The sequence below is a fragment of the Palaemon carinicauda genome, unplaced genomic scaffold (assembly GCF_036898095.1).
Source record: "Palaemon carinicauda isolate YSFRI2023 unplaced genomic scaffold, ASM3689809v2 scaffold92, whole genome shotgun sequence".
NCBI classification, from domain to species: Eukaryota; Metazoa; Arthropoda; class Malacostraca; order Decapoda; family Palaemonidae; genus Palaemon; species Palaemon carinicauda.
Window position 1 is genome coordinate 119,211 of NW_027172226.1, and position 27,224 is coordinate 146,434.

Genomic DNA, 27,224 nt, shown 5'->3' on the forward strand with positions numbered 1-27,224 from the left:
TAATCTCAATACAAGCGAGAAATCGTTGGTTTGAACTCTACTCACACAATTCATAACAGGTTTCATAAATCATACGTATTGTTTTTTATATATATATATATATATATATATATATATATATATATATATATATATATATATATATATATATATATATATATATATATATATATATATATATATATACTGAAGGGAATTGACTATCATACCACAAATGTAAGATATCATAAAAAAATATTATGGAAAGAAAATAATAACCCTTTAAATGATACACTGTGTGATACTCTAAATACCAAAGAAAATATATATATATATATATATATATATATATATATATATATATATATATATATATATATATATATATATATATATATCTTGTAGAGCTGTAGTGACTATTATTATTATTATTATTATTATTATTATTATTATTATTATTATTATTATTATTATTATTAGATAGGCTACAACCGTAGTTAGAAAAGCAAAATGCTATAAGCCCAAGGGCTCCAACATGGAAAAATAGCCCAGTGAGGAAAGGAAACAAGGAAATAAATAAATGATATAAGAAGTAATGAAAAATTAGAATAAAATATTTTAAAAACATTAACAACAATAAAACAGATATTGTATATATGAAATATAAAGGACTTATGTAATTTCCTTGTTTCCTTTCCTCATTGGGCTATTTTCCCTGTTGGGGCCCCTGGGCTTATAGCATTCCTGCTTTTCTAACTTGGGTTGTAGCTTAGCATTTAATAATAATAATGATAATAGTAATAATAATAATAATAATAATAATAATAATAATAATAAATTAAGCTTGTTACCCTTTCACAGGGAACGGTGCCGCCGTAAACAACTTCCTGAAGTCTGTAGGTCCTTCGTCTGCTCCTTCGTCTGCACAGCTGAGTCTCCCTCCTGCCATTATTATTACCACAACTGAAGTAGTCAACAGTTATATGAGAAGTCACCATGGCTACCAATAACGAAGCGTAAGCTTTTATATATGAATTATTTACTGTTCTGTCATGCGTTTGAAAGCGTCATTGCAATGGCGTATTGTTATTTATGTTATTTATGCTTGTGGTTGTATAAATGTAGTTGACACATCTTGGGGATGTCAATTTTGAAGGAATTCCTCGTAAATAAATTACGTTTTTCCGTCCTTTTGGCTATTATTAATTTTAATCTCGGTTATCATCACTGCTTAGGAGGTAAAATAGCAAACCTTTAGCACAACCTGGCAATAAGTTAATGTTTTCGTTTTCTTTATCATGGGGCCATGATATACGATAATTTTTACCCCCATGGTTATCCACTGTCTTGCGTTATTTCCCTTGCTTGAGGGTTTGGAGCCTTTGTATATCAGCGGCCAGTTCCTCACTCGTTCATTAAAAATGAACATCAACTAACCTAAACTTTCCCCCCTAACCTAACCTACAGGCCGTGTCCTTACCTAACGGGGGGCGTGCGACCCCCTTATTCTAAGTTCGACACAATAATACATACATGTGGCCGCTGTCATACATACACCCCAAGGGTATAGGCACTCTATTCTTTCTTTTCTCTTAGTCTTGTTATTATTTTAAACTATGTTATATTTAAAGGGTAAAATTATAGAACAGCACAGGAGATGTCTAATATGAAAAACAGCATTTCTTACAGTAATAGTGGGATTTCAAGGAATTTAACCTTTATTTCCTCTGCAAATAAGCTGTTCTACTGATATGGACCCTCCCCCTTTTTAACGGAAACAGCTTGTAACCTGCGACTTTGGGTGTGCGAAGACAGGACAAGGCGTGATTATTTAACACTAAGACCACAGAACCTAACAAACCCACCTAACCTAACCTAGTAGTTCCCAGGTCACAGACTTAGCCGGAGCAAGCCCCTCGGACCCTCCTTCCCAGGTCACAAACTAAAAGTAAATCGCAAATAAGTCCTTACTTTACGATAAAGTAAAGATTAGATAAATCCTTACGGAGCCTTTGTATATTAGCGGCCAGTTTCTCATGCGTTGATTAAAAATGGACATTAACTAACCTAGACTTTCCCCCCCTAACCTAACCTACAAGCCGTGTCCTTACCTACATACCTAATGGGGATGCTTACGCCCCCCTGCGACCCCTCTTACACTGCCGTGTTCTAAGTTTACCATAATAATACATACAGGTGGCTGCTATCACATACACCCCATCCTTACATTATGATAAAGTAAATCACGTTTAAATCCTTACCAGAATTGCACTTCCGACTAACCTTTGAGGAGAAGACAATGTGCTTCTAGAAAATTCTTCACTACACCAGGAGTACCGTTATATCGTGAAACTTGGCTATAGCATCGAAATAACCATAATGGTAGCCATTACACTGTTACGTTGGGCTCCATAACGTGCAATCAACACGTAACACATCTACACAGGAACTGTGGATTTGTCCTTAAAAAGTGGAGTGTGTCATAGAAGTGCCTACGTCACACTCTAGCATATAGGCCTATACATGCCCAAATATGGTAAACTTTGCCATATGGTTGAGGATGGAAGGAGAAGGAGCTACTTACATATGAACAAGCTGGTGTAATTCTAATGGTATCAAGAAAGTGGAAGGATGGCTTGTGTGTAGGTAGTATGAAGTCGTTGTCACGCAATAAGCTATGTACAAACGCACGAACCGGAACAGATACGTCTGACTTGTAAAATGTAAACAAAAGAGTAAAATAAATATTTCAGGGGAAGTAGATAGCCATATTTTGTGCAATTTTTTGTCGATTTGCAATGTAAATGAAGGTCATTTTCGAAGAAAACTGGAGTTTTTCTCTATATAACCCAATTTCTTTATTAGTAAAGTTTTTCCGCTGTTGCTTTATAATAATACTATTCAAAGTGTGTTGGGTAGGCCTAATAGAAGGGCCATGGTTTCCTGGTTGTTTATGAAGGTTGACTTTGCCCTATCTGTTCCTTTATTTTCCTATATGGCATTTATTTTTAAAACTATTATTATTATTATTATTATTATTATTATTATTATTATTATTATTATTATTATTATTATTAACCAAACTAGCCAAGTTGAGTAGGCCTAGCTGAGCGGCTGACTTGTGGACGTGTTTTGTGTGCAGCTCTGTTCAACATTCGCCCTGAGTCGTGTTTTAGTTTTTGTTTCTCGCTTAGAATATTATTGAAAAAATATTAGTTAATCTTATGGAGAAACCTAAGTGAGAAGAAACGGTACATTCTGTCTGTCCCTAACTATTTCTGCCTCATATGTGAAACCACGGAGGGAGACCGGAAAAAATGGATAGGATGTAGTTGCAATAAACTCCATCATGAGAAGTGTGTGTATATAGTGGCAGGCATCCCTGATAATGAACGAAAGATCCTAGATTGGCTATGCCCACACTGCGTAGGTGAAGCCAGACAAGCCAATTTATATATATCGAAATAAAAGGAAGTTGTGAATATAAGAGAAGAGGCCCTAAGCGAGCAAGACGAGAATCACCGAATTGGAAAACAAACTTGCGGACCTTAGCGTACATGCAGCAAATTACAAACAGACTTCTGACCTCACTGATAAACTTGATAATCTTGCTATAAATATGGAATCGATTAAGGCAACACTTCAATCAATGATGGACCCAAAACTGGATAATATGATATATACTGACAAAGTTGAGGAAAAAAATCTGTTAGTAATTAAATCAACAAATACAACAACTAAAATTACTGAAAAAAACATGAGGTTGAACAGGTACTTGAAGACATTCCTTCGAATGGAAATGATGTTGTAAAATTTGCAAACAAAATGATCAGAGAAGAGGCTGCAAACAAAGTTCAGACATTGGTTGCCGACACTGAAACAAGAAAAATCGGAAAACTAAAACCAAAAATAATGATCTGCAATGTGTACAATGATGAAGATGATGTAGTGAATACTTTGATTCAAAGAAATCGTTGCCTGGACCAAATCCAAAACATAGAAGAGAAGATAATTGTTGTCCTGAAGAAAAATGCTTCAGGTGGGACTACCCACTATGTGCTGAAATGTGATCCTGAAGTTCGGAGGGCTATCCATGATAATGGGGACGTTTTGTTATGATGGGGTACTTATAACATACGTGATAGGTACCAAGTAATCACCTGCTACCACTGTCAGACGTATATACATCTTGAAAAAGATTGCAAATGTAAGAATGATGATATAGTCTGCGGGAAATGTTCAGGAAAACATTCCACTAAGGAGTGTAATTCGTAAGTGTCAAAGTGTATTAACTGCACAAAGTTAAACAAACCAAGTGACCACATAGTAAATTCTAGAGAATGTAAAGCTTATGACTTGGAATTGAAAAGACTTGCAGAAAATACTGATCATGGTTATTAAGGACGTCATAAACTGTGGCTATGTAAATATACAATCTGTAGGTAATAAAACTATTGAAATTCGAGAATTGATAAACGAAAAATATTTGGACATACTAGCATTATCTGAAACATGGTTAAATAACTTGGACAAGGGTAAGGTCACTGAAATGACACCCCCCCCACATACACCTTCTTTCACATACCGAGAGAGGGTAGGTCTGGTGTGGGTGTCAGACTCTTTAAGAATAAAGGTTACTCAAATCTCAAAATGTTAAATAGAATTAATGTTACAAGATTTGAATGTATAGTAATAAACTTTACGCAAAAAAACAAACGGAAAAATATCCTTTGTAACAGTCTACAAACCTCCAAGAATAAGCACTAGTATCTTTATTGAAGAATTTGGTGCATTCATTGAGATGCTTATCACGGAGGAAAATTAATTAGTTATTTGTGGAGTCTTCAATTCTTGGATGAATGACGCATCAAATCCTGACGCTTTGGCATTTAATGAGTTATTAGAATCATATCGACTTGTGAATAATGTCGACTGTACAACTACTGTACTTTAACTGGGCATACGTTGGCCCTATTTTGAGTGATGGAATGAATAATATTGTATCTGATATAAATGTTGAAGAGAAATGTACTATCTCCCCAGTGCACAAACTTAGTACGTTTAGTCTTTCTCTACAGAAACATGCAATAGTAAAGAAGATAAACTTTTGACAAATCAAATTTTTCTCTTACCGTATTTATTGAAGAAGTTACAAAGAAAATAAATGATGCTATCAACATTCTCTGTAGTCATGATAACCAACGGCTGTTGGGAGCTGTGTGTGGTAACTGTCTTATGACCACATAATAAAGTGAGTAAAAGTGAATTATGATACGATGTGCCCACCGATGGAAAAGACTATAACTGTTAAAGGCCAATCTCCTTGGTTTGATGTAGAGACTTTAGTAAAAAAAGAGGGAAAAAAGATGTGAAGAAAGTGGAATCGGTTAAAAAGTACATGGGTAGAACACAAAACTGCTACATGTCAATATAACTACCTACTAAGAAGGAAAAAAAGTGAATACTATAAGAGAAAGTTTCGCGAAGCAGCAACAGACATAGATAAGTTATATCGTCTCCTAAACGGTATACAGTAATGGGAAATGTAAACGAAAAGAAAAGCTACCTGATGGATACAGTGACCAGGAACTAGGAAATAATTTTCTAGTATTCTTTAAAAACTAAATTGAAAATACAGTATAACCAGGTCATTTGTAAATACTCAACATCAGGTTAATGATACACCTGACACAGACAAAATTAATAAGATTTAACAACAAAACACAAGATGACATCACCAGGATTATCAAGAGAGCAAAGAAAACAAACTGCGTGATCGATTCTATGCCTATATCTGAAGTGATTGGAGAGAGAAACTTTTCTAGTCTAGCCGAAATGATAATGAGAATAGCAAATGCAAGCATTGATGAATGTAAGTTTCTCAAATCTGAGAAAATGGGTATAGTCACACCAGTTCTGATTTTTGTGGGTGTAAGCACATGTTAATAGACAAACAAACCTTCCCTTGCTCGCCTGTTTCTGAGCGTGCATGCCCTGCTTTCGGTACGGACAAGGCAACTCGCCAACCTACTGCAAGTTCTCATGCAAGTTTTCGTGAGGCTGTTTGTGATGCTTTGGCTCGCAAACGAGTAGGACCCTCCCTCAGAGCTGAAACTAGCCCCCTGGTGTGTACATGCCAGGCTCGTCCATGCGGGCCTGGCAAGCCAGTTCCTGGCCCTGAAATTCTCAGAATGCGCATGCAGCTATGGTGTTGCGCTCGCATGGCACTGCGTGTGCATTGCGTGAAGTTGGTCATAGTGATCAACCCACTCGCATACCACTGCACATGCACTGAGAGAAGTTGGTCCTAATAATCAACGCTTGCGCGAACACTGTTCGCCAAGAGCACGTGAGGGCATTTTTTCATTTGCGAAGAACACCCCATGAATTGCAGAGCTCATCAGGGTTCTTAACCAAGCTGTCACCGTTCCTGCTCAAGCTCAATCATCAGGGGATGAATTCAAGCATGATCAAATCACCCTCACGGTATTAGGATCTTTTCGGATCCTACGCATAGGAGTACTGCTTCTAAGGAAGTTCCTCCTCTACCCTTGGAATCTTTGCACATTCTTCGGGCAGGGGTCTGGAGGTGGCAGACCACCGTCAAGTTAGGTCCTGTCGTAGCTGCTCAGCAGGTGATTTAACTACTTTGGTTCTTTTACAGGACCAGTATATTTAGATCAATGGCTGAGGTGTAAGTGAAGAAAGACTGGCCTTCTCTCTCCTTTCTTCTTTCCCCTCTCTTGGGGTACAGCCTCGGAATGCTCGTTAGTTGAACTTGATTTAAGATAGGTAAGCTCATTTTGCTTTCAGCCACCAAGTGTGTAAGCAGTGGAGAGTCTCTTCTCCACATTCCTGATGAAGGGTAATGTGATGAGACCAAGTAAACCCTGTATTATGGCCTGCGTCATCGTTGATTCTTCTTGACTTGGATAACTCTCAAGTTAACCTTTCTTTGCACGGTCTGTGAATACCATATTTTATTTAGGTTCACAGAGTGTTGGAACACAGACTTTAACATTTGGAACCCAGACTTTAACATGTTGAAAGCTAAAGTCTTTGGTTCTTTGGTTACTAGTTTTCCAGCTAGTTGGAATGGAAAATTCCTTCCTCCTAAGGATGAATCTCCTATAGTACAGTATTGTAACAGATGATGTTGAAACAAATGAAAAATTTTTCAGATAATTTGCATCTTTCCTGTCGTCACCATTCCCCAGAACAAGTCCAGCTGCAATCCAAGTGAGGTTACAGTGAGCTGGAGAGGAGGCGGCTGCCTCCCTCCTACTGACAGGTAAACTACCTGCTGGTTGTTTATACCTCATCAAAGTCTTAACTGACGTGTTCCAGCTTCGCTGTTATCCATTCTCCTATAATAAAAGATTGTATAGTTACTGACAAACTACAATTGTTCCGTAACTGACATACAAACCACGCTATTTAATAGGGGTATTACTTTCGGCGTAGCTGAAATGACGAGCCATTAGAATTTTACTGAGGGTTTACTACCCCATCGCCAGTTAGCGGGGGTAGGGGAGGGTAGCTTGCTACCCCCTCCCCCCTCACACACACCTGTGCTTGAGCTCACTTTGCTCCTGGCTCGGATGGTAGACGGACGTGTCCTCTCTCATCCTCGCCTCGCTCTTGACAGCCATTAATGCTTTTCTGCTTTTCCTTTCACAGGTTTGAGTGTGAAGTTGGCCTCTGCGACTATGCGCACCTGTCCTGGATTACCCGACCGCCCCTGCAGAACATTCATGTCGGCGGTCGAGACAGACCCTCACACCCTTTGTCCTTACTGTAGAGGCCAACGGTGTGATAGTGGTAATAAGTGTGATGAGTGTAGGGAGTGGTCTACCTCCCAATGGGAGAGGCTTTCTCGGCGACGTAAGAAGTCCAGGCGGGATATTTCTCCTTTGAAGTTTTCTTTGAAAGGAGAAAATCCCAAGGACACTTTTTCCGTTGCCCAAACCTCCTCCGAAGCTCCCGCTCGATCGGTCTCTTTCAAGAGATCGTCGAGTGGTAGCGTAGACCGTGGTTCTGTTTCCCAAACTCGGGGTTCGAGAGATGGCGTTGCCTACCCTAGCGAGGCAGCTCCACTTCTTCCCCCGGGGGAGGATTTATCTTTAACCAATTTATTTCAGCTTTGGTCTTCCTTGGGGCTCGAGGGTTCGCCCTCCAAGGAAGCTCTTCTTGATGTCATCCGATTAGGTGTCGCTGTCAAGCAATCGCCGACTTTGGCAGAGGTTGATCCTCTGTCAATTGTTGACGTTGTGGTGTCAGAGGTATCCAATGCGGTATCTCCTAATGCCTCTGCCTCTTCTCATCCCGCAGTAGTTGAAGGCTTAGTTTCTCCTGTTCCTGCTCAACCTACGAGGGAGAAACTAAGTGTAACAGTCTCTCCTGCCGGTGATTCTCTCCTTCGGGGGAGTTCACTTACAGAGACTCCTCTTCGGAGGACTGCTGAAGGTCAACTTGCTGATCCAACAGCCCCCAGAAGGCGCATATGTCGCAAGGCTCGCCTTCCTCTTCGCCGAAGAGGCCTTCCTTCACCTTATAAAGCGGTGAGGAGGCGCCTCTTTGGTTCATCATCGTCGTTGCAGTCCGCCGCAGAGGAGCCTCGTCAACGATCACCGACTGTTCTTGCTACGGTCTTGGACCTCTCTGCGGATCGTTCGCAATCCCCTTCGGTGGAAGGTCTTCCTTTCAAAGGGCACATCGACCTTCCACCCGACAGACCTGCTGACCTGCCGTCGCCGTTCCTGGCAGCTGATGCGCTTTACGCGCCAACTAACCCTGTCTATCATAGTCAGGCACCGGTCCCTTCGGGGCAACAAGGGCGTACGCGCCATCGCGTGCATACGTCCCTTACGTACCATGCTGATCATGCGCGCCAACGGTCTCCTGTATGCAAGGCTTTACCTGAAATAGTGTGCCAGTGCTCACCTGCGCGCCAGCGCTCACCTGCTCACCAGCACGTCATTACTCGCCCTCAACCTACTGCGCGCCAGCGCTCTCCTACGTGTCAGCGCTCACCAACGCGCCAGCGCTCTCCTGCGTGTCAGCGCTCACCAACGCGCCAGCGCTCTCCTGCGCGCCAACGATCTCCTGCGCGCCAGCGCTCTTCCGTGCGCCAGCGCCCACGTACTGCCATCTCTCCTGCGCGCCCACGATCTTTGGATCTGGGGCCTGTAGGGAAGTCAAGGACTTCACCTACACTTCAGTGCTCGCCAACGCAACACCTGCTATCTCCTGCGCGCTATCCCTCACCAGCGCGCAATCGCGTGTTCACCTGCTCGCGCCTTCGAGGATACGTGCCCATGCCCTGCACGCCCACGCCCATCTCCTCCAGCAGCTATGCACCGCCAGCCTGACGCGCACCCACGCACACAGCTTCCGACTGCGCGCCCGGGCGCAAGGGATATCTCTCCTGGGCGCCCGGGCGCAAGGGATATCTCTCCTGCGCGCCCGGGCGCAAGGTATAACTCTCCTGCGCGCCCGGGCGCAAGGGATATCTCTCCTGCGCGTGCGCGTCCTACAACATTATCTGGGGCGTGCGATCTCTCGCCCACGGGTCCATTATCCTGATCCTGTACGCGCGAACATTCACCCGCGCACGCGCGAGCGAGCGCACATTCAACCTCCTGCGCACTCTCCTGTGTCTCCCGCGTGCGCGCGAGCAAGCGCACTTTCAACCTCCTGCGCACTCTCCTGTGTCTTCTGCGCACTCTCCTGTGTCTTCTGCGCACTCTCCTGTGTCTTCTGCGCACTCTCCTGTGTCTTCTGCGCACGCTTCTACGCGCCAACACTCGCCTGCGCGTCCATGAGCGCCAATACCCTCCCGCGCGCAAGGCTGCAGGACAACGCACGGCAAGGTCGCCATCCCCACATTCCCCTCCCCGCAAGCGCAGAACAGTGCGCTCGGCGGTGGAAGGGAAGCTTCCAGAAAGGCCCAGGAACATTTCTTCTTCTTTTCAGGCGAACCCCCCCTATGGAAACTCCTCCCAGGGATCTGTCGATCCCTGTCCCTCCAGAGAGAGTGTCTGAGCCAACAGCCATGGTTTGGAGCACTAATCAGAGCGGTTACACAGGCTTTCAAGCCTGTTCCCTCTGAATTGGGCCACTGATCTCTCTGAATTGGGCCACAAATCCTTGGCTGCGTCTACCCCTCTGAAGAGAAAAAGAGGAGCTTCGGACTCGGTGACTTCTCCAAGAACTAAGCTGACTCCTTGTAAGCCCTCGAGGCAGGTTATCTCCTCCCCCAGACTTTTTCTCCCTCCCTGTTGGACGAGGATTTCCCGTCCTTAGGTCAGTCACGTGAGGTGAGACGTTCCCCCATTGCACCAATGAGGGAAACCCCACCTAACGTTGAAAAGTCTCAGGGGCGGAGAAGAACTTGCCTCCGTCATTGTTGGAGTCCTGCAACCCTCCCAGGAGGGAGTCGAAGGACTCGAAAACATTGCCAAAATCCTCGACGAGACTTAGGACTGAGCCAGCTGGTCACTTGGAGAACGTCCGCGATTCTCCCCAAGAAGAGCCTTTGGGGACAGGAGACTTCGCTGTAAGTCCGACATCCGGAGGAGAACTACAGGAGTCAGAACATGCATTTTGGCAGGTTCTGACTCTTATAAAGACTCTCAATGGGTTTGCTGACCCAGAGATTCCCCCTCGAGAGGGCAAAGACACGGTCTTGGACCGAGTATTTGGAACTCAAAAACCTTCTAAGGCCAGCGCGGCTCTGCCCTGGTCTCAGGGAGATAAGAGTACCTGGGACAAGATCGCGGTCCAGCTCTCTGAGTTAGCCTCCTCCAACTGCTCCAGTGCCGGCAACAAGCTTCTCCCACCTCCTCGCGTACAGCAGAGGAGGTACTTCGAGATCTTGCAGGAGCCTTGTTTAGCTCTTCCGCTTCACCATTCTTTGGAAGAGCTTACCAGGGGAGTCCCTCTTGAGAGACTCTTCAACCGGCAGGTCTCATTCTCGGCAACTGAGATCCTTAACCAGGAGAAGGTTGCGAAGTGTGCTATGCAAGCCACTTCGTGGCTGGATATCTGGTTAGGGACCTTAAGTATCCTGATACGTTCGGAGGATTTCTCCAAAGAACGTACCAGGAAAGCTATGGAGACGTTCCTCCTCTCAGGCACTCACACGATCGAGTTTCTGGCCCACCAAGTCTCAAACTTGTGGGCGAACACCATCCTGAAACGTCGGGATGCGGTGGCTGAGAGGTTCCATCAGAAGGTCCCTAGCACCGAGATAAACAGGCTCAGACATTCTTCTGTGGAAGGAATGAACCTGTTTGAGTTTAAAAGACGTGGAACATGCTGCTGAGAGGTGGAGGAAGTCCCACCAAGACTCCCTCTTACATAGGGCTTTGACATCCAAGCCCTATAAGCCTCCAGCGCCCCAGCAGTCCCGTCCTACCAAGACCACGAGACCCACAACGGCAGCGAAGGCAGTGGTGTCTAAGTCCTTTCCTGTCAAGGACAGGAAAGGCAAAAAGTCTTCCAGGGGAGGTGAAAATCCTAGAGGGAGCAGCCGAGGCCACAAACGCTAGGATTGGCAATCTCCCTGCATGTCCACCAGTGGTGGGATGCCGACAAAGTTTGCCAGACAGATGGCAGCAACTCGGGGCCGATTCCTGGACGATTTCTGTAATCAGTCAGGGATATCGCGTCCCGTTCACAATATCTCTTCCTCCCCTGACGACGAATCCAGTGTCATTGAGCTCCCTTGCCATGGGATCAGCAAGGGGGCAAGCCCTTCGGGCAGAAGTCCAGACCCTGTTGAAGAAGGGCGCTCCCCAGGCTTCTCCAGTCGACTCTTTCTTGTAAAGAAGGCGTCTGGAGGCTGGAGACCAGTCATCGACCTCAGCTCTGAACAAGTTTGTCAAACAAACTCCGTTCAGCATGGAGACCGCAGACACGCAGTGAGACCACAAGACTTCATGTGTACACTGGATCTGAAGGACGCGTACTTCCAGATCCCAGTCCATCCGTCTTCCAGGAAGTACCTTGAGATTCAGCCTAGACAACAAGGAGTACCAGTTCAAGGTGCTGTGTTTCGGTCTCTCCACAGCCCCACAGGTTTTCACCAGTGTTTTCACCCAGATATCATCGTGGGCACACAGGATCGGCATCCGTCTCCTCCGTTATCTGGACGACTGGCTGATCCTAGCAGACTCGGAGTCATCCCTTCTTCAACACCAAGACAAACTTCTGGGACTTTGCCAGGATCTGGGGATCATGGTAAATCTCGAGAAATCCTCTCTGCTTCCCACTTAAAGCCTGGTATACCTAGGCATGGTTATAGACCCCAATCTCCACAAAGCCTTCCCATCAGACGACAGGATAGCAAGGCTGAGGAAGGTCGCAAGCCCTTTTCTCAGACAAGAAGAGCTTCCAGCCCAATCGTGGTTACATCTCCTCGGTCACCTCTCATCTTTGGCTCGTCTAGTTCCCAACGGTCGCCTCAGGATGAGATCCCTCCAGTGGCGACTCAAGTCCCGGTGGAATCAAGGTTTCGATTTCCCTGACGTCATGATCCCTATGGGATCTGCGGAACGGACAGACCTCCAGCGGTGGGTGACAGACGAGAATCTACGAAGAGGAGTGGATCTTCTCGTCCTCCCCCCGGATTTGATGCTGTTTCCGGACGCCTCAAAGAAAGGGTGGGGGGCCCACGTACTGCACCACACGACCTCAGGCCTGTAGTCAGAATCAGAAAAGTTCCTCCATATAAATCTTCTAGAGATGAAACCTGTTTTCTTGGCCTTTGAACAGTTCCAACAATACCTGGCGGGTCACAGTAGTGGCTTACATCAACAAGCAAGGAGGTACCTTTTTGCAGTAGAGATACCGAGATGGACCGAAGTCCACTCGATTCCACTATCTTTGGATCATCTAGTAGCCAACAAAGTCCTGACTTTGTGGGGTTCCCCGACTGTGGATCTGTTCGCAACGGCTCTGAACTTCAAGCTTCCGCTGTACTGCTCCCCAGTCCCGGATTCCAAGGCGCTCTGGCAAGATGCCTTCCAACAACGGTGGGACAACATCAACGTTTACGCCTTTCCCCCGTTCTGTCTGATGTGGAGGGTGCTCAACAAGACCAGAATATCGGTCAATCTTTCAATGACCCTCATGGCTCCGCTATGGCAGCACGTGGAATGGTTTCTGGACCTTCTGCAACTCCCAACGGAACTTCCGAGAGAACTCCCTCCGTGACACGATTAACTCAGACAACCACATGCCAGCATCTTCCACAAAGCCGTATCTTCGCTGCGACTTCACGCCTGGAGACTATCCAGCATCTCCTAACTGAGAGAGGATTTTCGCAACAAGTTGCGATCAGGATGTCTGGACATCTGCGAAAGTCATCCGCATCTGTCTACCAGGCAAAGTGGAAAGTCTTCTGTGGTTGGTGTCGTGGAAGGGGTATCTCTCCACTCGATGCCACTATTCCAACAATTGCGGAGTTCCTCGAGTGTTTGCGGTAAAAAATGCGCCTTTCAGACTCGGCGGTGAAAGGCTATTGCTCAGCCTTAAGTCTAGCCTTCAGGCTCAAAGGAATGGACATTTCTTCTTCGCTGGAACTTTCCCTACTCATACGAAGTTACGAACTTACCTGCCCTCAGTCGGAAGTGAGACCTCCTCCATGGAACGTGGTTCAAGTTCTCAGGTCTCTTAAGAGACCTCCCTATGAACCACTACCCCAGGCTTCAGATCGCCACCTAACTTAAAGATGGTGTTCCTGCTCGCTCTGGCCTCGGCCAAGCGAGTTAGTGAACTTCATGGTCTCTCGTATGACATCGCCCATTCAAGGGGATGGGGGAGGTAACGTTCAAATTTGTCCCCGAGTTTATTGCTAAGACTCAGAATCCGGGGGTAGCGGACCCTCGGTTCGACTCCTTCCAGATTTCGAGTCTCCGTTCTGTAACAGATGACCCAGACCATCTACTGTGCCCAGTAAGGAGTTTGAGGTTTGTATAGTTAGGAAAAATACAAATTACCTACGAATTTGTCATATTAAAGTACTGTACTTTAGATTATTTTTATTTGTTAATGTTGTTTATGTTTCTTTTTCAGGATACTAGAGGAAATAGAAGCATTGCAGGCAATAATGTTGGATGAAGTGACAGTGTTGCAAGGAGAAAGGTTAGTTAGAAATAAAAATATTCATTACTGATTTTATTTGATACTGAACATCAACTTTATCAGGATAATTTCAGTTTAAAGAGGTACTTTCCAAACAAAACTTAACGCTTTTATTTTCATTGGATGTATTGTGTTTTATTTCAAGTTCTGTAACCTAATTACCATTTTTTTTCTCTTATTATTTATACATGAAAATTTTACAAAATATTTAAAATTAAATGTCAGTGGAAAGGAATTTTGATCAGCTATATGATAAAAATATTTGTAAAGTTTTATCTCTTAGCTCGTTTTTGAGCCAAGATGAGTTGAGTGAAATGTCCCCTGTTACGGGCCTGGTGTTTTGAGTACGAAATTTTTGGTTAGGGGTTGGAGATCAAAGGGTATAGTGAGACAGGCATGGAGGTTTTAGCAATAAGTAAAGGTGGTGATATGTGAGTGGATTACAGTACATTTTATAATATCTATCGAGTGATTGAGGTGAAAGGTTTAATTTTGTTATTTCTTTTGTATTTAATAAATAATAGCATTAATTTGAATTATCTTTGTATCACACTACAGAACAATACAACTTATCTTTTACGTCCTTTGTTATTAATTGTTGACAATGTGCTGTACAGTATTATTGATTGCTCTTTGTATCTCATCTTATCTTTACTAATATCATGTATTTAATATTTTAACTATTATGGTTATTGTTAAAATGGATATTTTTAAGAAATAACCCTCATAATATTTCATTCTTTAAACTGTTTAGCTATTGTTTTGAAATTATTAGTTGTTGAGTTTGGTGTGAGGAAAATCTTTTCCAAAGCTTAAGCCCTAAAATGGAATATTAAAGTATGTTTTATCACCTCATCAGTTTACATATCCCTAATCATATGCAGTTAGGACTCTCGAACACGCTTCAGATAGGGCAGAACAATCTTATGACCTGTTGTGCTTTTAATGGTGGATAAGTACCTGTAATTTCATTGCTCTCCCAAGAGAAACTGAGGGACCAAATACAAAGTTAGTGTAACTATTATAGGCAAGATTTTATATGAATCTCATAATTTTGTGATTCATTACTCAGGCAATTGATATATAAATGTGTGATCAAATTTGAAATGTATTGTGTGAAGGGTAATGAAGTTCACAGGATTTTGAGCCATTGCTATTGCCATTATTTGCACCTAGCTAATTGAAGTAACCTTGGCAGTGGTGTGCCAAATGGTGTGGAGGTCACTGTAGTACCAGCGACTGCACAAAATATTGATGAGCAGCATGTGCGGGTCACGTTAGTTTTGACTCTACCGCCTGAGTATCCAGATGTGCCCCCTAACATAACCCTAAGGTATGTAATTTTTTTTTGTATTACTATTTGATAATAACTGTACTGTTTCATTTTTAGTCATACTCTATCCAGGAATACAAATTACACTTTCCTGTTGGCCACAGCTGCTTTGCTTTTGTTTAGGTGTCCAAATGATTTGCTCTACATGACTCATTTCCACTTTAGGCTTCTCGGAGAACAAGCCTTGAAAGTCGTTACTTTAGCTTGTAACGCTTGATTATCTTCGACCTCTCAAAATGCCGGTTTCATTTCGTGTCATTTGAACAAAGGAATGACATTAAAATTATGACAGCTTTCCAAGAATTTGCAGAAACTGAATCAAAAGCTAAAGTTAATGAAAGGAATTTGAGCAATTCATGATTTTGTTAAAGGAGCTCTGAGTAATGCAGTAATTAATTTATTTATCATAGATAATTACGTATAAACAAATTTGTTAAAACAGTTTTAGTGAAGTATGGTTATGTAAAGTATAAGACTTAGAAATATTCTTGTAATGCAAAGAGCATTGTAATCATAAAGGTTTGAAGCATCTGACTAGTGTAGCGTCAGAAGACAAAAAGTTGATGAAAATTTCAAGTCCGATGATACGGGTATTTTTATCATTATGATGTCATAAGATAATTTTCTGATAGCTGTAAGTCAGAGAAAATTTTATGTTGTTTTTTATTGTGTAGCAAAGTATATCAGCAATCATTTGAAAGTATATATTAAATATTTTCCAGGAACCCAAGAGGCGTAGATGATTATGTTTTGACGAAGATCCAGGAAGAGAGCAAGAAAAAGTGTGAAGAATTTTTAGGTTGTCCAATTATCTATGAGCTGATTGAAGTAAGTTGATGTCTAGCATTGATATTTTTATTGTATGTCTTATCAATATAAAATGATTAACCATCGATAAAGAAATTGATGCATTGCTTTTTAAAGTTTTTTGTAATTAGCTGTCGTTTAAGAGATGGTCCGTGATGATTTAACTGCAATAATTCACCAAGTTATCCATGTGCTATATGTTTACATCACTTCACAGATATAGATATTTTTACAAAGAATTTGTTTCCATTGCATTGTATTTTAAGGTTCGGTAATTAATGTTTTTTTTTTTTGTTGTTGTTCAACAGGTGGTCCGTGATAATTTAACTGCAAATAATGCACCAAGCTGCCCATGTGCTATTTGTTTACACCATTTCACAGATACAGATGTATTTACAAAAACTTTGTGTTTCCACTATTTTCATTCATACTGTTTGGGAAGGTTAGTGTTTTAATTGATTGATTTTTAATGGTTTCTCTATTGATATTTTATTTTTCATCTGATATGTCATTTAAAGATTTGTGTATAATCTAGTTGAGTTTGATATTTGCCCATTTGAGGATTGAAGGCGTTTGCTGTATCTAATCATAGTTGCAAGTTCCAAGAATTTGCAAAGAACTAGAAATTTGTATTTGCTCATCATTATTTTAAGATTATTGTTGTATTCTTTTATGAGTCGAATCAGATTGATAAACTTTAATTTTAGGTACATGGCTAGTTGTGAAGATGAAGCAGCCGCTGAGGAGGAGGAGCCTCAACCAGCTTGGATGGCTCGAGAGAAGAAGCCCATAATGTGTCCAGTTTGTAGAGATCCTCTTCAGAAGGAGGTAGAGTATTCTTAGTTTAATTGTGACTTAGTATGACACGTAGATTTTTAATCCACTGTTAAATCCTCGCATTTCTTTGAACATTATTAGAAATTCTTTGTATCATTACTAGATGTTTCGATTGTGGGAATACTGATAACACATCGAAAGGAATAAAGAATAAATAACTGTGTAAGTACTTGAATAATTAGTTTCAATTTAAGAATTGTTTACTACAGATTTATGTATTACATTTCCATTTTCCTTATGCAATTAACTTCACTTCCCTTCAGCTAAGTAGTGGAGAGTTATTGATGTGTCTCCCACCGGAGGAGGACAAGACAGTGGCAGAATTTAGAGCTGATGATCCTGATATCGTTGCTCTTCAGCAACGTATGGCTAAACTCTACATGGAACAGAAGGAGAGAGGTGGTATTATTGATCTTGAGGAGGAGAAGAACAAGTTTTTGCTCTCTTCTAATAGGGTATGTAATTCCAAAGAGAATTCATGATATTTTTATTCTTTTAACAGAATGTGTTGCTAATAGGGCTTAATTTTCTAATAATTTTGTTTAGAACTGTACACCCTGGGTAACTTACAATTTTAAGAGTGCTGTAACTCGAGACATATCCATTGCTGAACTTATTATTTTTCATTTTATTCTGCTGTATTTGAATTTTGATTACCGAATACTAAAAAAAAACACTAAAGAAACATTACGTCTTTGAATTGGCTACAGTCATTTTACCCTTTTGTTTTTAATTATCTACTTTACTTAGTCTCAGAAAACAAGTGATGCTGGCCAACACTCACTGTTAAACATCTTTTTCATTATTGCCTGTTTTTTCAAACAATATTTCAAGTTTTCAAAACTATTAAAATAAAATTTGACAGAATCTTCAACATCAAAAATGTTAGCTTAGTTGTGGGATTAAACTCTTTAATAGCTATCACAGTATGTGTAATAAATTTTGTTTTTATTGAACTTTCGTTTGGAGGAATGGAAAACGTTAAGAAATACTAATTGTAGCTGTGTATGATCTCAACAGATTTTTTCTAAATGGATAGATTCTCTTTTTCAGATGTTATTTATGCAAGGAAATCATGGACAGTTTTCTTGATTCTTTATTTTAGGTGGATGTTCTATTGCATATCGTTTTGCACAGTTTTTAGCATAGTTTATAAGTAGCTTTATCTTCTCTTCAGGTTGAATCATGTGAAGGATTGGATGAAGGGAATACTAATGGAGATATGACGGTTATGGCTCCCTTTGAGCCCTCCTTAGAACCACCTCGTGAAGAGCTGCCTGTTACGCCTCCTCACATCAAAAGGGGAGGACGTTCGGGACAACCACACAAACAGCCACCTCAGAAGGCAATGTACACTGGTCATGGTCGGCCACACTGGAGGAATAATGACCAAAGCGGAGACGGTCGATACTGGGCAGGTAACCGAGGGGGTAGAGGTGGCGGAAATGGCCGAGGGCGGGGCGGACGCCCAAATTATCATAACCATTCTAGGATCATATCTGAGCCACATGATTATAATTCATATAGCTCAGATTACAAGTCTTCACAAGTTATTGACAATGGTTACGGACACAGCAAAAGAGATGTTACCCATGAAAATGGATTCTATAATTCTGGGGACATTAGATCTGGAGGAATGGAGATGAGTAATGGTGCTGCTGGAATGGGAAGAAAAGGACCCAAAGGTCCTGGCGGGCGACAGCGATATGCTCCGGGAAGAGGAAGAGGTCGTGGACCACCACCCCCTGGCTTTGCCCCATCACCTTATCGTCACTCAGGTCAAGATTTGAGTTGACGATTGTGGCCAGCAGGGTTACATCCACCCTGTCTCTTCTTCTCAAACCTCTGGCTTGTCGTTGTTGTTGTCCCTAGTATTATTACTGTAACTTCTTTAAACGTCTTAAAGTATTCTGCTTATTTAAATTCACCAAAATGTAAATGTTTTAGTGATAGTTTTGAAAGAAATTTCATGTTTGTCTCATTTAGGTCTGTAGTAAAATATATTGAATGTAAATGTATGTCATACTTCCATATTTGCTCTTTATTCATTAACAAATTATGTTTAAAGCATAAACATAGCAATATCTTGTCAAGTGACATGAGTTACTCACCAGAGTTTAGAATAAGGGAATCCGATATTTTCACCCTTCATTTTCATTCACAGCTTTGACAGGAAAAGGTAATCACCACCTCTCTACTTGTTAGGAATAAGAAGCATTCCAGTTTTGTCAGTATTTGTAAGCCTGGTACGGTTGAGGGCTGTTTGCGTGACGATATTAGATGTACAAGGTGGTTTTATCGGTTGTTGAAGGGCTGTAATGCGCACGACAGAAAAATTTATTTTTATGTTACAATCTTCTGTCAGTTAGGTTTGTATCTGTTTTTCCTGTATTCAATATTACTGTCTAATGTGTTGAATCAGGCAGTGATTATAGGATTCGGATTATATGAAACATTTTATTTTTTTACAGGCACAAAATGTATAATTTTTTGTATAGTAAGAAGACTTTATATTGGTTTAAAGAATATTCTTATGTACAAGCGGTGTGTGAGTTTTTCTGGGAGCTTCCACATATTAATACTATTTGTGCGAGTGAGGCTTAAATTTAGCAATACAAAGTACATCAGTTAGCAAATAAGGAATTGGGGGTGGACTTGAGAAATCACTAGCTCTAAGTGAAAACTGTGTGTTCAATAATACGTAAAAGATTAACCTTAAATATTGAGAGTCCAGTTTTGTGTGTATGTAGACTATCTAAATGAAATGAGTGGTTATGTATTTAAGATGAATACTGTACAGTATATCACTTAGGTTCTTGGCCATTTCTGAGTTCTCCCAATTGAGAAAGTAATTTTATATAGATTGAATTTCAAAAGAAATACTGTTGGTTTTTTGAAAAGTATTACCAATGACTTGCAAATTCTAGTCTTTAAATCTTAAGAGTCAATATTATGTATATAAATGTCACACATACATTTTCTAATGAAAAGTTATTGATTTTACTCAGGGTCCCTTATGTTTAAGAACTAGCGATGGGACTTTATACTTTGGTGACTGAAAATTTTGAATGAAGTAATGTTTCTATTGCAACAAGAAATCGAAAAGCTCCAGCATTAATTTTCAGGGGGTCAGTTTGTGCATCTGTCATTTTGTTTGTTTTCTTGGTATGAAAGCAGATCAGCTAAGCTGAGTACAGAAATGATTATGCGGAGGAGAACTCATGTCTTTTCTTACTATAAATTATTTAGTTTATAAATGAAGGTAAAATTATAGACAACACCTTTTAAAATGATAAATGTTTAGTCAAGAGGAACCACTGTGTATTCCACTATAGCAAGGTTTCCATTTTCCGATAAGTGGTACTGTAGTTTAAAATCTTATTTGGAATTAAGTCTCTATTAGTGAATAGGTAAATAGCATTCATCTTGCATAATGTTAGCTAAATGACTTTCTGAACTTAAAACCTTCCTCTTGTTTTTTTTTTTCATTGTTTCATGTCAGGAGTATTTATACTTTGGACCCTTGGACAATAGTAATTTTCATCCTATGTAGATTTGTGTCACTTTTGATTTAGAAATATGTAATTGTAAAATTGAGAACACTCAATGGTGCTTGCATCTACGTAATGCTAACTAATAGTATACGTCCTGCGTTGAATGAAGTAGCCATCTTGTAGTAATGAAGTTCAGGTGCAGTTTTATAAACTTCTGTCAGAATTACAAGGTTAAGGGCATATTTTGTATGTTTTCAATAGTGAATAGCCTGTTTCAATGAAACATGGGAAGACTTTTCAATTGTTACTTATTACTATATTGGTGTCATGTAGCTTAAGATGTGAACTATTGCAAGTTTTCCTTTCAGGTTTAATAATTTTTTATTGAATCTATCTGGGCTTTCAATTTTTTTTTGTTATTTTGTTAAAATCTGGTGATAATTATAAAGGAGTAGTAAGGCATTTATACTGAGAATTGAACTATGATAAAGATTTTTTTATTACAGACTGTGAAAAGGGGTTATTTTGATAAATAATAGAAAAGTTCAGCTTAATAAGAAATTATTCTTTATTTAACTACTGATTCTTTAAAGCCATCTTTTCATCTTCCAGTTTCTTTGATATGAAAGATTACAAACTCTTGGGTAGCACTACAGTATTGTTCGTTTTTATTATCAAAGATAATTTCAAATTACTGGTTGCGATAATGTGACCACCTCATTATTGAATTTATAACTGGGTTTTTGCTTTTTTCTGTTGCTAGTTATTTTTATAACTATTTTTGATAAAGTTTGTCATGATTTCTGTTTTTTTTTTTTTCTTTTCTTTTGTGCTTATAGTATTTTATCATCCACAAAGTAACAGCTTTTACCTTTCCATACTAGCCCCATCACCATACAATGCTTCACTTTGCTCTTTTTGTTCTGTTCTTATACATTCTTGGGATTGAAAATGCTGTATTTTATACAGTATGTATATTGAACTTCTCAGCATTTCATATAATGCCATTTTTTATGCCCAGTATAGACTACTGAATTTGCGCTAGCACATTTTCTATAGCATCGCCATAGTGCATTGACCTTTGTCTTCTCTCTTGTTGCCTTAATGTTTTTTAGCTTATATTAATTTTCAGTTGTCTTCAATCCACTTTTCCATATACAGTACTAAACATTCATCAACCTCTTATCTGATTCTGCTATCAAGACCAGGCCAAATGCATATTGTACTTAAGCTGTTCATCATAACCAATGACATTTGATGTTCCTCATTAGATGATACATACAGTAAGATGAGTTGTAAGATGTGGTGGTGCTGCTTTTGTTCCCTGTTTGCATTATTATGGCTCACCAGGCGAATACTATACTTTTATGCCTCACTCACATTTGATATGTTTGATGTGGATATAGGACCACGGGGATATCTTGTCCTGTATGTTGCTGCTGTCTTTCTGGGGTGAGTTGTGCTGTACTGTCATGCTCCAGGGCAGTGACCCAATTGTTAATACTCATTCTCCACATCATACAATCACTAGCGATGGTTTACAGGTTGGTTGGTGTAGTGAACATTTCAACAAGTGTTCGGTGGCCATTTTTTTTATAGTTTTCTGTAGAGATTTTGTTTTGGGCACCGTTCGTCAAGCATACAGATTGCATGACTGAGACAGCATAGTTGATATAGGCTGAGCAGTGCTTCTATGGTTGTTCATCCTGTTCATTCCAGGATCTGTGTGTCAGATCCGATCTTTCCAGGTGAGGCACAAAATTTTATGCAAACAAAATATAAAAATTTTCCATTTGCTTGAAATGGCGTAAGTTTAGAATTCAGGAGGTCTCATCACCATAGAGGAGCATTGAGGTACAGGGGATTTTGAGGAGGAAGTCTAATTGGAAAGGGATCTCTGGTAGTGGTATCACTCGCCCCAGTTTTAATACCGACACCCTTTAGGGGTGAGCGAGCTGGATATATTCCTAGCATTCCATGCAACTTTTCTCTCTGGTATATTTAGCAGTATTTATACCTTTGAAATGGTGCTTTAAGTAGCAGTTCACTGGGCGACACAGGTTCCTCGCCCAGAAATAGATTTTTCCTTCGTCAAAATCCCTTTTATATACTTGGACTGTGGTTGCTAGTGTCAGTTTTGCCCTCCTTTCTACCTTCCTCTGTGGTCAACAGTTTAGGAATAAAGTCTGATCCTTATGTCCACTTAACATTCTGATTCAAATATTGTTCTCATTCTTATTTGTGTGTTTTGGTTCAGTAACTTCACTGGCTCAGAGACTTACCAGTAACTTCTGCCTTCGTATTACTGATCTAGTTGCTCTTTTTAAGCAATGTCAAGCATGTATGATAATGTCATACCTTTAGTATGGTCATTTTTGTGCTGTTGCTTATTTGTAGAAATTGCATAGGCTGTTGATTTTTCTAGTAGAAAGATGTAATTGGAAAAGCTATCTGAAAATTTACAGACTAAATTTATAATTTTGTTTCCACTATTTTTGTTATAATTTAGGAGCCAAAGTGATTGGCATCTGGTGCCATGAATCAAGGGAATGTCAAAAGGAGAAAAGGACAGGAAAGGTGTATTAAAGTATGTGAAGGGGGTTTTTGTCATTGAATTTTTTTTTTCTATAGATATCCTAGACATTGAGAACACTCCTTCAGGGGAATGGTCAGACCATCATGAAGTACAGTACAAAAGCAGAAAGTTAGGATAAGGTATGGAATTCATCAATAATACAGGTAGCTCTTTATAAATACAAGGGACAGGAAACTTTTGGGAAGTTTTCCTCAATTGTTTCTGGTAGCTTGGAAGACATAACCTTATTCACCCATTGGATACAGAAAACTTTCAATCAATCAATCAATCACCCATTGGATAATATGGCAGTACATACTGTACCCCTTTTGCCTTCCAAAGACCAGGGATCATTTAAATCTAACTGATTGGGTAATCTTATGGTTCTTTGGCCTATTATTATTGATGGATTTTTACCGCACAAATCCTACAACAGGAGATTGCTTGGTATTTCTTGCAACTTGAAGAGGTTTTTTTGGGGGCATCAGGGCATCCTTATGCAGGATTGTTGAACACCACCTCGATATCCAGGATTATAGACCGTACAAAGACACTTTTCGTATGAGAAGTTTTCCTCAATTGGATCTGGTAGCTTGGAAGACAGAACCTTATTTAGCCATTGGACAGTATAGCAATACATACTGTGCCTCCTGTCACCTGAAGACCATTAATCATCAAAATCTTAATGTTCAGGTAATCTTTTAGTTCCTTGGCCTCTCGTTGGTGTTAAAAGAATATTACCTTGATGGAATTTTATCCAGAACAAAACTCCTGCAACAGGTGATTGCTTGGTATTTCTTGCAACTTGAAGAGGTTCTTTCGGGTCATCATCTTTATATAGGATTGTAGAACACCATCTCAACAGCCTGGATTATAGACCATACATAGATACTGTACTTCTTTACTTTGCAGCCATCCTTAGATGTATGAGTTTGTTATTTTGTTGTGGAGGAATTCTCTTACTTATCTTTTAAGTTTATAGATCAGTCATCTTGAATATAACTCGATTAGGGATTAAACAGTCTTTCTTATTCTTTGATAAAGTAATATTACAGTAATTGATTTGTAAATTTTGTTCTCTTTATTTATTCATATTTTTGTGCCCAGTTTTCTCTAATTTTGAGAGATTTTAGTTCATATTTAATCCGTCCAAAAGTTTAGGTTGAATTACATATTTAACGCAATACACTGTTGATTAATACAGTTTTATTTACATGATCAGAAAGAGGCTAGATATACTCTTGTGTATCTTCTGCAGCATGCATCTTATGAAAACAAAATGAGTCCTTCACTCAATTCTTATATTGTAAGCATCGGGTTACAGATGTCTTACATATGCTTCATTTCTTTTCCTAGAGGGCGCTCGTGTGGGTGACAGAGGCGTGGTCCAAGTGTGGTTTCTGGGGTCTTTGTTACGGCCCTTCCCTTTGATGAAGGAGTTATCTAAATGGAAGACAGCCCGTGAATAGTGGTTTTCACACGCCCCTGATGTATACACGACACTCACGAGGTGCTCGCGCGAGGGTAGTAACCTCTGCATTCCATGCTTTTATCTTTCTCTGGTATATTTGGAAGATTTATATCAGAAAAAGTGTAAAGAAGGACTTTTTCACCGGCCGTCACAGGTCTCTCCCCAGAAATAGATTTTTCCTTCGTCAAAATCCCTTTTCTTTTCCTATGTCTAATGGAGGTCTGTTTTGTATAGTACTCTGTAAGAATATCACAATCAGAATTCATTAGTATAAATCTATATCATTTCAGTAAGCCATCTTGAATGTATTGGTTAAAACTTATCAGGTTTTTTTTTTTATTTGCTTGTTGTACACACCAATAGAGAAGATGCTCAGATTAGGATTCATTACTGAGGACACTTTTTCTTTACTACATCTGCTTTGTCACATCTGATAGCAAAGGTTTTTATATGAAGGCTTTAAATGCCTTTGTTAATTACAAGATAGTCACTGTGATACCAAGGTGTTATCTTTATGTTTAGAAAGCAAGCAGCTTTTGAAGAAGAATGGGGAGTAAAGTTTCGTGTAAGTGCTTAGTTAAGAAGTGTTGTGAAATTAGAATGAGAACATTTTTTTTTTCTGTAGGAATTATGTGGTTGATCGTTGTTCATATTTGGCCCTTTTTTTCTTTCAAACTCCAATTAATTTATATGAAGTCTGTAGTTATAATTTAGTTTTATATGACTTAATAAACAGGCATCTCTTACAGACGATAAAGTTTTGAAATGTCTTGGGAAATTGAATAAGATACTCACTGTATTGAATTGAATCGGACCATAGAGCCAATAGTTCGTTTAGAATATTTATTAAAGCATTGGATATTTCATATTCAGAAAGCATAATGGCTCATTTATTCTTTTAATTAAAAAGGTAAAACTACAAGAAATGACATCAACTGATGAAATAAAAAGTCTATCTTGAAAACATGTATTTCATTGTTTACGTGAAGCAGGCGGCACTAAGTGTTGTGAACTTTGATTTGAAAGTTATTTTGTGTATTACTACATTTGCTAATGGTGATTGGTACTGTATTTATATAATGCGGCTAACCTTTCAGTTTTTGTACAAGGACCACACAATTATTTGATAAATTCATTATTTGGACACTGGTCTGTGTTGAAATAAAGTCGTTGCAAGGCACCAAAGATACTTTAAAAGCACTAGTTAATGTAATGCTATTATATATACTTTGACAGGAAATCTGTAACTTATCGATTTGAAACACAAAAAAATTGTCCTGTCCAAATTTCTCTGTAATAGTAATGCTCTGGTCCATAATGACTCCTGTAACAAATATTTCTTTAATGTTAGATCTGTACTTGTGTATGTTAAGGGTTTCTGTCTTTAAAATTTAACTTAAGACTTTTCTCCCATTCTAGTTTTTCTAATTAAGCAAAATCCATGACTGTGTAATTGTTCCCCCTGAACCTGAAGTTAAATTCAATAAAGTGTCAAAATAAGGTGTAGTGATTCACAATGCATGATATTGAAGCCCTTTAATTATTTCATTGCTGCATATGATGTATTGTAAATAGCTTGAGGTGACAATTTGTTCTTGATTTACTGTTCTAAATTACTTAACTTGTGGATATTCCGTTGACTAGTTTTGTTGACTTTTTCCGATAGATTAAATTTTTTAACTATAACTTGTGTTCAAAAAGGAGCAAACTATTGTTTTTCATGAAATATCTGACCCCTCTGTGCTGGATGCAATGGATTAGGTGAGTACAGTTGGTGCAATATGTGCCATGGAGGATTTAGTTTTAAAGGGAACTGGAAACACTAACCTTGGTCAGTGAAAGTATACTTGTACTGTCCCTTGCCATGGGGTTGATAAGAAGAAATCTTGTTAACTAAGTTGTGAGATATGCCCCAAGGCAATTAACCCTTTTACCCCCAGGCTATTTGGAAATTTCCAACCCTTAACCCCCAGGTGGTTATTTTTTTCCCAGCACATTTTGCAGTATATATTTTTTGAATTGCTCCAACAGCCTTAATTTTTGTCATAGAGAGGTCAGGTTGGTCTCATTCTCTTGGAAAATGCCTGAATTTTCTCAAAAAATTATCAAAAATATGAAAAAAAGATTTTTTATAGCATTTTTTTGCAAGGACGTACCGGTACGTCCATGGGGGTAAAGGGATGGCTTTTGTGAAACGTACCAGTACGTCCTTTGGGGGTGAAAGGGTTAAAACTATTAAATCTATTGCAAAAAGTTCTCTGCTTAGTGCTTAGCTTTTGTTTGCTGGCTGTAGCTCTTGTTTTATGAACTCCCCCTTTGCTTCAGATTGCTTGGGGATTCCCTCAAGGCCATTTGTACCTGTGCAGAAACTAACTTTCACTCTTTATGCAGATAAGTCGGCCTTCATGCTGGAACAGCAGTCGGAATTTGACATGATATTTAGCAAGGGACAGTTGAGTGAGAGGTCCCACCCTCATACAAGACATAATGAAGCCACTTTTGATTTGTCCAACATTGCTGACAGTGTATGAACTGTGTTCTGCTTCTGACTGTCCTTTTGCTGCTTTTGAAGAATCTGTT

General features: G+C 39.9%; 1 protein-coding gene across 1 annotated transcript; it reads left to right on the forward strand.

The window, feature by feature from the left end:
- Window positions 1–858: 858 nt before the first annotated feature.
- On the forward strand, window positions 859–26,144 carry LOC137637676 (E3 ubiquitin-protein ligase RNF25). The gene is made up of 8 exons (XM_068369830.1): window positions 859–995; window positions 14,059–14,127; window positions 15,326–15,460; window positions 16,183–16,288; window positions 16,576–16,709; window positions 16,975–17,095; window positions 17,368–17,559; window positions 18,282–26,144. Exons 1-8 carry the CDS (start codon window positions 976–978, stop codon window positions 18,897–18,899), a joined length of 1,395 nt encoding a protein of 464 aa, XP_068225931.1. The 5' UTR covers window positions 859–975; the 3' UTR covers window positions 18,900–26,144.
- The last annotated feature ends 1,080 nt before the right edge of the window (window positions 26,145–27,224 follow it).